Raw genomic sequence first — 11,800 nt, forward strand, 5'->3', positions numbered from 1 at the left:
TTAACATAAGCTTCCACCACACCACTGCCGCCCCTTCTTGCCCATCTTTCAGGTAGGGTTGCTAAGCACTAAGTCTATAGAGCTATATATTGCCAAAGCCAGAGCCATTATAGCACTCGTGGTTGCACTGTTATCCTGGGTGGTCACTCTATGTGCCATTTAATACGAAATGATCTTGTTTAACCATCGGGTTAATTTCATAATACAAACTTCATTTCTGGAACATTAGTATCATTAATGAGTGACATCATAATTATCAAGTTGAGCGGTAGCACAAATTGCTAAGCATAATATTTATCCCAGGGTAATCCAGGAATAGGGTTGGTATTTATAGGAAACCCTATTTAGACAAATCCCATCAAATTATGCAAATATTCGAAAAGTAAATATTATTATATGCATTATTGGGTACAAACAGAAATGCAGAGGGAGAATCCACTTGCCTTGCTCGAACGTGTCCTGCGGGTTGTCTTAGAACGTGTTTGGATCTTCTACCACACAGTCAGCTTCTAATATAGATTCACATATCGTACATACAAAAAAAACATACACCACATAAATAAACATACACCATTACATGTGTACCATTCACCATTACATGAACAATCATATACCACACCAACTATACCTTCGTCCAGTGTCTCCCATCCTTCTTCTATTAGGGTGTGGGTTCAAACCCCACCTCCTACACTGTTTTTAACATTTTACGCTGATTTAACCAAATAGCCCGACGAGCTGGTCCGACATGGTCAGCAGGGCGGTGTGCTGTGCCTGCAGCGTCGGGCCTAGCGGGCCCGTGTCGGGTCGTCGTTTTCGTTTAGTCGTCTATATGCAGAGGTGTGGTTTGGGACGTGGAGGTTGACTGCGCAGAGGGGACCGACATGTTAATTTTAAATAGATGTGAGGGGTTATTTGTAAAAACATGACGCGGAACGACCGTTGAAACTGATAATTTAAGTATAGATATATATTATATGCTAAACAACATCATCATAAAAATTAATAATAATTATGAATTTTTTAAATAAGATGAGTTGATTATATTTATGGTAAAAAAGTTAAATGAATTATAAATTAGAACCGATAGAGTTAAAAAAATTAAATTTGGATCATATTCCACATTTCCTGTGTGACTAGTCCTCGTGTTCAACCTAAGATTGACCGACTGAGGTAAGCGCTGATGGAATTAGATACCAAACCTAGACTATAGTGACGTAAGTAGGTAGATGATGCCGCTAACAGTAACACAGAGCAAAAGACTCCAATTTTCCCACGGCTACTGAATCACGGATGCTTAAATCTCCCCAATCCGTATCTCTGTTTCCCTCACAGCGCGGCTGCCTGTAACCACTCCAGGTCTCCAGCGAAGCAGGCTCAGGCGCAACGCAACAACACAAGGCGGCGGTTATGGCCTCTGCTGCTGCGACGGCTACGATGGGGACGGGGAAGGTGGTTTGCGTCACCGGCGCATCAGGGTACATCGCGTCCTGGATTGTCAGGCTCCTACTCGACCGCGGCTACACCGTCCGCGCCACCGTGCGAGACACCGGTGCGCATCCCGGCCCGTCCTCCCCAGTCCCCTTGTCTTCCCTTTTCCACTGTTTCCTTGTGGTAGCTAGCAGAATCGCTATGATGTTTTGTGAGATTGGTTAGGTTAGACTGGGAATTGATTAGTTGGCACGGGACTGGATATCCTACCTTGGTAAATTTGGGATGGCAGATTTGGTACTATTTTGCTTATGGATCCACTTGCCGGAGGCACCCGAAATCTTTGATTGCATCTGTAGACTGAAAAATGCTGCTACCGATCAACTTGTTTGGTCAGTTTCTTAAGGATTACTTTGTATCCCCATACATATCGGTACACCAAATTCCAAAAGGGAGAGAATAAGCCCCTCTCTGGAGAAAAAAAGAACAGGAACTCTATGTCCAATGTAACCCTCGGGAACAAAAGAGTGTCATGAATATCGGCTGAAACATATGGCTCAAGTGTCCAACCTCATCTTCACTCTCTTCAGTTTTATGTGTACTTCTTACTTCCCTTCCAAGTGGCTACGTATAAACGAATTTTACCGGACTCTGCAGTTCTCTATGTTGCGCTACCAAACTATTATTTTTTACTATTTTCGCACTCTCTGTTCTTCATTTCACATACGCAATATTACCTTTGGCATACAGTCATTGTTGTCTTCACTTTTCAGCTGACCCAAAGAAAACATTGCACCTGACTGCGTTGGATGGTGCTAAGGATAGGCTGCACTTATTTAAAGCTAGCCTGCTAGAAGAGGGTTCTTTCGATGCTGCAGTTCATGGATGCGACACTGTATTTCATACTGCCTCTCCCTTTTATCACAATGTCAAGGATGCTAAGGTTTGTTTAATGAAAACTTCATGGAAAGAAGAGTTCCCGTCTGCTGCTAGATTTATCATACATTTACAATTTTTATCAGCTTCAAGGTGCATGGTGTCGAAGCCATGTGTGTTGAGCTTCTGTACTTGCCATGAATTTATTGTTGTTATTTTGCACCTAGTAACTTACGTGCCCTTCAGGGTCTTGCTACTCTTGCATTGAGCCAATCCCTTGGCTTATTTGTTGGGGGCATTGTACTTCAGTGTGTACTTTTATTGGTATTCCTTATTGGATAGGGTCACTTTCTAATTCAAAAATTAATCTAAGTGATTAGTCCATGACCATCACGTCAATACCTAGACCAACTTGTTTATGCTATATTATGTTTGTAAGCCCTACTTTTTGTTCTGAAAGCCAAAATTCCAACTATTGATTTACTCCTGTCTCAAAGTAAGTGTCACTCTCACTTCCTGAGACTCAAACGTCTTTAATAAATATTAATATTTATAGTACGTAATTATTATCATTAGATAGATTGTTTAAATCTCTACTATACTTAAAGCACCAGTTTCAACGGTCATCTTTTTACAAAAAAGTCCTACATTTCTTCCAAATCAACTCAACGTAAAATGTTAAAAATCGGTGCAGGAGGTGTGTTATGTTAAAAATCGGTGCAAGTGTTGGGATTTGAACCCACACCCTGATGAAAGAAGGGTGTATCTGGCGGGCTCGGTGAGATTCGGGGGAGGAAGTACCGGGATCGAGACGTTGAGGCGGCGCTCCGGCGGCGACTAGGGCGCCGAGGTGGCGGGGGCAGGCTCAGAGGCAGCAGTCGGGTGCGACATAGGAGAAGGCGACACGAGCGACGGTTAAAATGAGCAAAAGAGAAGCAGACGAGCGAGAAGAGGAGGTCGGTGCGTCTGCGTGTGCCGGCTTCGTCGTATGTCGCAGTCGCCTCCTGAATTCCACAGTCGCCCAAACAGATTTCCTTTTCAAATTCCTAAAATCGTTTTAAATCAAATTACACCTTCCATCTCAAATTATATACGGTTTTAGTTTTCTAATATTTTTTATTATATACCCTATATACAAGATATTCAAATATATAATCTCTACTATACTTAAAGCACCAGTGGCTATTATACGTCCATGAGGACGTTTCACATCATGTGTGCACCATCGTTTTCGCCGTCGTCGGACGTCCTGTTCGTCTTCCTGGCCTTCGCCCTGTTCTTCCTCCCCAACCTGTTGCCCCCGCCCACGGTCGTAGCCGCGAGCCGACCGACGCTCGTCGACGAAGGTACGGGACGAGTCAGTCATGCTCCTGGCCTTTCTCCGTGCGTGCCGTCGAGGAGGACATGGTGGCGCCTGCCACGCTTAGGTTATCTTGGCGATGAGGAGTCCAGGTCTGAGATATTGGACAACCAAGGATTGTAGCGTGGCAGCAGTCCGCATATGCTACGGAGTTGGTGATGGTGTTGTGTCGTTTCGGTGGGTCCAGGGCTGGGAAGACACTCGCATTCTCTAGCCCTTCTCGGATTGACGCCTGGTGCGTGTGTCTCTCGGTTTGGAGCTGCTCCAGCTGGGTTTCTTTCTTCGCTTGCGTGCTCTCTCCCTATATATCTAGCGGTATACTACCTATGTCGCCTCCAGATACCCAGATCTTCGTCCTGTCCTTCTCCGGCAACGAACAGGTATGTCCGTCTTTTCCCTTCCCCTCAAACCTTAGAAGTGGGGGAGACGAGGGATGAGAGTCTCTGATTTGCTACCCGTGCGTTCATAAAAATATTATGCGAAGAGCGAAGACAATCAATAAAAAACCTTGATATCTTTTTGGTGGATAATTTACGTGGATATTGTTGTGAGCCGTCGCAACGCACAGGTAACCGACTAGTATATATTTATAATAAACTTATTTGGAGATACAAATGTTAATATTTTGTACAAACCTAACCAAACTTTTTAAAAAGTTTGACCGGCACGAATACCATAGTGACACTTATTTTAGGATGGAGGGAGTAAGTAAAGTCACAATGATTCTAAACAGAGGATTGTTAAATCACAAATCAGGATTTACAGCTTTTGAACAGATAATGTTATTACAATAACAATTGACATATGTCAACATCACCTATCTACTGATTTCACCTTATTGGAGTTGGACCCACGTATTACGTTGAACTTTGCGAGAAATTACGAATTTTACTAGTTATATAAGGAGTTATATGTTTCATTATTTTATTTGTATCTCTTTTCAGGCAGAGTTACTTGACCCAGCAGTTAAGGGAACACTCAATGTTCTCGGTTCATGCAAGAAAGCTTCTATTAAAAAGGTGGTTGTAACATCATCTATGGCTGCTGTAGCCTACAACAGGAGGCCAAGGACTCCTGAGGTCACAGTTGACGAGACATGGTTTTCTGATCCACAAATTTGTGAAACAAATCAGGTATTTTTTCCTCCTTCCTACCATCCTCATATAGCTGTTGTTTTATTGGTAATATTTTGGTCCTTCAGCACATATGGCGGAGTAGCAACTATTATGATACATTTTGCTAATTCTGGTTCATCAGTATGTCCAATTATCTGAAATCTGTAAGCTTCAATGCCCTTGTTTGCTTTCATATTAACTTATCCTTTCATTTAAAATATGTTTACCTTGTTCATTCAAAATAATAGCTTTAAATGGTCTTGTATTGTTTATTCTAGTTATGTAGCCCATAGGCATCTTGTAGCTTTTAGCAGAGTCCGGTACACCATGAAGTAATTGCATCATTTTGTCTCATATGATAAAAGGCTGATGGCTTTATTGTTTTATGGTTGTTACTTCTCTTAGTTTCAGCATTTTATTCGCTTTGAAGCCAACAAAGTGCATTATGCATGCACCATTTAGGTTAGCTTAAAATTCATCGAATATCTTGTTCTATCTGTATTTCAATTTCGTTTGATTTTAAATAGTTCAACAAATTGGTCATATTATGCAGTAGCCTCACAAGATTGTTGTTGAGAATAAATAGTTTGTGTTTGGTTGCCAGCATTAGGCATTGGCATGTGATCAGACTTGTGGAGGGCAGCTTACTAGTGTTAGGTTGCCTGCAGAGGCCTATGTGTAGGCTTCCATAGTGTTCAAAGAGACCTAAGGCTGCATTAGCCAGAACGCCAAATTTGGTCTTATTTACCCAATGGGGTCCACAAAAATAGAATTTCCTCGCCTCCCTTACCTCTACTAAAACATAGAAGTGGGATGATCACATGTAATACAATGTAAGAAACAGAACATAACATTACTAACTGCAGCTTGCATGTGTTGAACAACTGAACTAAATAACAAACACAGTGCATAATATTAGGCTGTCAGCAGCTGCCTTGGGTTGTGCTATATGAGGCCTAATACAGGATAAGGTTAATGTAAAGTCACAATTTCTTGTGAATGCTGAAGTGCTTCGCTTTCACTGCTGATCCTACTTAAAATTGATGTTACTCTTCTCATTTGTCGTTAGCATTGCATAATTATTGCCTAATCTGAATATATATATATATATATATATATATATATATATATATATATATATATATATATATATATATATATATATATATATATGAAGAGGTAATGGAAGCCCTGGGCTTCCGTTATTGGGGGAAGCCCCAGCCAGGACGCCAACCAGGTCGCGGTCGGCCCACTGTACGCCAGCATGCGTCAGCCATGCATATAATAGCCACGAATCCTGGATGAGACGTGACAGGTAATATACGCATGCATAAATATATGTAGAAATGTGCATAAATCATGCATAGAAGGAATCTTTTGGGCCACGAATCACGGGAACGAATATTACCATGTGTACACCGCTTACGACTGCATAACGCTGTGTAACATGATAGCGTAAACCATGCAACATTTAAATATCCACCGGTTTGAGATAAGGAAAGACGTGCCCCACGTTCGCGTAAATAAATGCACAGTTACGGAGGAAACAAATTCTCATTTACAGCCGCTCGTCCACGTTCGTATCTGTGATATTGGCGGCGGTTAACAACTGCATAACGATGCATAAATAAACTGTTTACGACTGCATAACGATGTGTAGCATGATAGCATAAACCATACATTATATAAATCTTGACCGGTTTGATATAAGGGAAGACGTGCTGCATAATCGCGTAAATAAAGGGACAATTACGGTTTGAGAGCATTAGTAGAAGGAAATAAATTTTAATTTACAGCCGCAGTTCGCGGGTTCTGCTCGGGCGGATTCCAGCGTAAAACGTGAGCTAAAACAACGTAAATGAGTACGAAATTTAGCTTAAATCATATATCTGTTTTGTAACAGTGAATGGGGTCCGAAAATTACGGCGTGAAAATTGATCACGTTCGATCGTGCACGGATTTTGGCTTAGTCAAATTTCAGCGTAAAACGTGAACCAAACAGCGTAAATGGGTACAAATTTTATCGTACATCATCAATCTATTTCGTAACAACGAATGTGGCCTAAATTACGGCGTGAAAATCGCGCTCCGATCGTGCTCGGGTTCTAGGTCAGGTGGATTTAAGCGTAAGACGTGGTCCGAAACAGCGTAAATGGATACGAATTTTAGCGTAAATCAATGATCTGTTTTAAAACGACGAATGTGGTACTTGCTTTTTAGTGGAAGCGTAAAATGCAATAAGAAAGAACCCAAAGACAAAATCTTTTTTTGCCGACCTATACATGCGACATGGGGGTGAATTAATAACTGAACGAACCCAAGACAAGAAAGAAAACGATGAAGCCATTTGCTGTTCCTGAATCTTGATCCGTCACGCTCACGCCCGGCCATGGAACTAAGGTCAGAAGAGTAGCCACTAGACAATACAGAGGGCACGGCGGTCAGAAGAACAAGAACTTGGACTTGGAGCTGCATCTGAAGGGGAGCACGGTGCCGTTGGGCCAGAAGAAGCGGAGCTGGCACGGCAGGCACGTCCACTGGTCGACGCCGACGATCCCCGCGACCTTCCATCGCATCCGGGCCTCCCCCTCCACCCGGAACGGCACCACGCCGTCGCGGAGCGCGACCTCCATGGCGGCGCTGCCGGCGTCGCCCAGCGGGGCGCCTTGCGCGCGCCCCACGTACGCCAGCGGGAGGACGCCCCTGGCGGGCACGCAGAACGGGTAGAACCGTGACCTGCACGTCGTCCGGCGCCCCCGTCTGCCCGTACACCAGCGCGTACAGGCTCGCCGCCTGCACCGCCACGTACGGCGCGCGGGGCTGCAGCAGCAGCACCACCACAAGGACGGCCACGGCGCCCAGCAGCACCACGACCGCCAGCACCATGAACAGCACCACCGCCGCCCACTCCGCCGCGCCCGACCGGTGCCTCCTGAAGTTGTACCGTCGCGGACGCTGAGGCTCCTCCTCCTCGCGCCCCCTCCACGTCCGCCAATCCGCCGGCTGGAGAGCGCTGCGGCGACCGGGGCTCTCCTGCTCACGGGCGCCTGCTCGCACGCCCGAGGGAACCGCCACCGCCGCTAAAACCTAATCCCTGGCGGCGTGGGGGTGTTTTTATAGTGACGGCGTGGGACTGGATAATCGTGAGCGCGTGGGCAGGATCGTGGGCCCGATTCACGTAATATGCGCAGACTATATTTGCATAAACTGATACACACATCAGCATAACTCGTATTATAATTTAGCGTAAGCACAAGTAGGTACAATAAGCCAAAAAGGGTCCGGTGCGGTCTGCACACCTGGTCGGGGCTTCCTGTAGTTAAATAGAGCCCAGGGCTTTAAATACTATATATATATATATATATATATATATATATATATATATATATATATATATATATATATATATATATATATATATATATATATATTCGAATCCCAATCCTGACTAGTAGTGCAACCTTGAGAACTGTCCATCCAACATTTGTAAGTCTGATTGGCTATTGATTATTGAACATTCAGCAAAGTCTGATTTCATTGTCTTATACCAATGTCTCAAGCTATATTGTTATTTATTTTATCATTGCTACTTTATTCTCTAAGTCTACACTATTTGGCAGCAATGGTATATTTTGTCCAAGACGCTGGCAGAGGAGGCTGCTTGGAAGTTCTCAAGGGATAATGGACTTGAAATCGTTACTATAAACCCAGCGATGGTTATTGGTCCCCTGCTGCAGCCTACACTAAATACCAGTGCTGAAGCAATCCTGAAGTTAATCAATGGTATGATATATATGTCCGATTAACTTTTAAGCTGGCCTGTTTGTAGAGTAGTTGAAATCTCATCGTTTTCATATCATTGCAGGGTCATCGTCTACATATCCCAATTTTTGCTTTGGATGGGTTAATGTCAAGGATGTTGCCCTGGCCCATATCCTTGCATACGAGGTTCCCTCATCAAATGGAAGGTACTGCATGGTGGAAAGAGTTGTTCACTACTCAGAACTGGTGAACATTATCCGCAACATGTATCCTACCCTTCCTCTTCCGGACAAGTAAGTTCATACAGGTGCTATTTGGTTCATGAAATATAACGTAAATGACAACGATAATAATGTACACTTGAGTACTAGTAGTAATAAGTTTGAATAGGCCGATACCAATATATAGTGTGGTATCTGATTACGGTTGGAGTTAAACAAACATGATTTAACATTATCAGTTACCTATTACGTTACAAATATGTGAACCAAACGACACCATATTGCATTAATCATTTTCTGTATGTGATGCCTTCCTCTTATTCACAAATGCAATGCAATGTATACATATGGTTTGTTTGGAACAAGCAACTCTGTGGTGTTTTTTACTTGGTTAATATCTTTAGGGACAAGTGTTTTGCTATGACTTCAGAGCATCGTGATATGATAAAAAGCATTGTCACTTCGTCAGCAGTGTTTGTCTTAGAATGAATGAAATATTACTTAGAATAGTTCGTAGAACGAATAAGATAACTAAGAGTATGTTCCTCTTGGCAGGTGTGCAGATGACAAGCCGTTTGTCCCACCCTACCAAGTATCAAAGGAGAAGATAAAAAGCATAGGCATCGAGTTGATTCCACTGGAGACGAGCGTCAAGGAGACCATCGAAAGCTTGAAAGAGAAGGGGTTCGCTAGTTTTTGACTCGAGCAAGCTGTGAAACATAAGTGTTACTGTACTACGTGATGTTGCATTGTATACATGCATCGGACTTCGCAGTTCCCAAGCTATTTTGGTAGCTTTGGTCTGTAAGATTACCTAAAATAAACTGAGCCACGTTGCCACGCTGTAGCTTTTGGACATGTTATGCTTTGATCGGATTGAGACACGTGATATATGATCGTTGCTTACAAATGTGGTACGCTCTATCTCCATTACAGATACGTACTCCCTCCGTTTTTATTTGTCACGTTTTAGTTTAAATATAAACTAGCGGGTGACAAATATTAAAGAATTTTTTTTATTTATCATGTTTGTCACGTTTTAGTTTAAATATAAACTAGCGGGTGACAAATATTAAAGAATTTTTTTATTTATCATGTTTTAGTTTAAAAATAAACTAGTGGGTGACAAATATTAAAAAACGGAAGTAGTATTTGACTAATGCTTCATTTCTTTTCAGTGGCCACACAAAAAAACACCGAGCAAACCTAGAGATGGCTCCTAGAGATGGCAATTGGGCTCTATGCAAGATCATTGGGTTTAGGTCTTAGTTTTGTGCCAGATCATGCCCATTTAGGTCATAGCTACCCAACGGGTTGTCTGTAGGTAATGGATCACCTGGGCTGGTAGTAGATCTCGATCTAAATGTTTTTTTACAAATTGTTAGAAAAAATAATAGAAATAGAGTCACATCCTAATCTGATCTGATTATTACATTTTATAGTATAAAATTTAGATCATATTGTTACCCTTATTTGTACGTGGAACAAGAACTTGTTACCAACAAAAATTTAAAACCTGGGTGAGAAGTGGAGGAACAAAGCTCATTGGTCTCTATGCAAGAGCATTGGGTCTAGTCAAGAGAACTAGTCTGATGGACGCTATAATCACGGGAAAACTCCAGTGGTATAGAGTTGGCCAGTATCGGAGCTTAGGCTTGAGGCCAACAGCCAGGCGACAGTTTTGAACGCCTAAATTCTCTGAACAAGTGCGATCCAAGAGTCTCTCAAAAGGTCCAAAGGAACACATAAATCCTCTAGCAGTGTATTCGAGAAGGCACTAGGGAAAAGATACCAACGATCATCAATGGCTCTCTCGAACAAATTTCTACGGTGACTTAGCGGACCTTCTGCTTTTCTACTTGAGCAAAAAGGGAAATTGACCTTATTCTTGTCAACCCAGTTGGTCCAAGTGTTGGAGAGCTTGCTTCTTTTCTCTTTCTTATTTTCTTCCCTGCCTCATTGCACTCACATGACTTGTAGCCAGTGGAGCACACCATGGTTCCTTCCTTACCAATCTTTTTCATGCCACTGACACTGTTATCTAGGTCAAGTTGGGCTTGTTCACTCTTGCCATTCAACAAAATCATGTCCTTGGTGAGGCAATGCACTTCTTGCTTAAGCACAGGTTGATATTTCATTTGGAAAGGTTGATCACATTCCAAACCCTAATTTGGGGACCCAAAAGTGAAATTGAAAATCTAGCAATAACTTGCCAAAAGTCCAAATAGCAAAGCTGTAGGGTTTTAAAAACTGAGAAACTTTCGTGTTTGGAGATTTTCAAGTTTTGTTGAGAAATTCAAAGTAATGTGTAAAGTTCAGATTTGGTTCAGTTTTTGGTTTTCTGAAAAACAGTGAGATTGAGCTAACTTTGGACTCTTGTATCTCCTAATCCATGGGTCTTTGGTAGAAGATCTCTATATCACACTTGAATACAAATGTTAGGGGAGAAATCCTTATTAAGAGTCATTGTAACATCCGGCTGTCAGGTCTAAATATTGGAGTGGAGAGCTGAAGGTAGTCTGAAACTCTAAAGTAGAAAGGTGACGACTGAACGAGGGAGAGTGGGCCGCCTTGGGCCATTTTGTGTTGGCGTATTTGCTGGGCCATGTTTAGCTATATAGAGATGACTCCGGAAGGTTGTAAGGGGACAGAATAGAAAATACTAGAAGGATTACCTCTGTCGCATGTGTGCGTCTTCTTCGTTGGAGGCGGTGTCTATCAAGCTCATGTCCTGGCGATCACGCCGGTGGCCAGGGGCATGACAAGTGGTATCAAAGCCTCGGTGATCCTCGTCGAGGGTGCATCAGCCAAGGTTGGGTGCGCTGCATCAATGGCTACGATCGAAAAGCGGAGGAACGGCTGTGACTTCGTCGATTCTGTGGGGGATAGATATCCCCCGGGTCCACTAAAAGAGTAAAAGACCTCACGAAAGGCCCAAGAGCCTAATAAATCGTAAGGTCATTCTTTCGTGGGCCTGGGGAGAGACAACCAGCAAAGCAGATCGACATGAGGCCGGATTGGTGCAAACCCGGATGGCC

General features: G+C 42.9%; 1 protein-coding gene across 1 annotated transcript; it reads left to right on the forward strand.

The window, feature by feature from the left end:
• The first annotated feature begins 1,216 nt into the window (after positions 1-1,216).
• Positions 1,217-9,672, forward strand: LOC100284029 (uncharacterized). Its single transcript, NM_001156927.1, is given in 6 exon segments — positions 1,217-1,549; positions 2,202-2,371; positions 4,609-4,797; positions 8,400-8,562; positions 8,645-8,834; positions 9,318-9,672. Coding segments are annotated over 6 exon segments (999 nt in total). The 5' UTR covers positions 1,217-1,407; the 3' UTR covers positions 9,463-9,672.
• The last annotated feature ends 2,128 nt before the right edge of the window (positions 9,673-11,800 follow it).

This window comes from Zea mays, chromosome 5 (genome assembly GCF_902167145.1).
Source record: "Zea mays cultivar B73 chromosome 5, Zm-B73-REFERENCE-NAM-5.0, whole genome shotgun sequence".
Lineage (NCBI taxonomy): Eukaryota > Viridiplantae > Streptophyta > Magnoliopsida > Poales > Poaceae > Zea > Zea mays.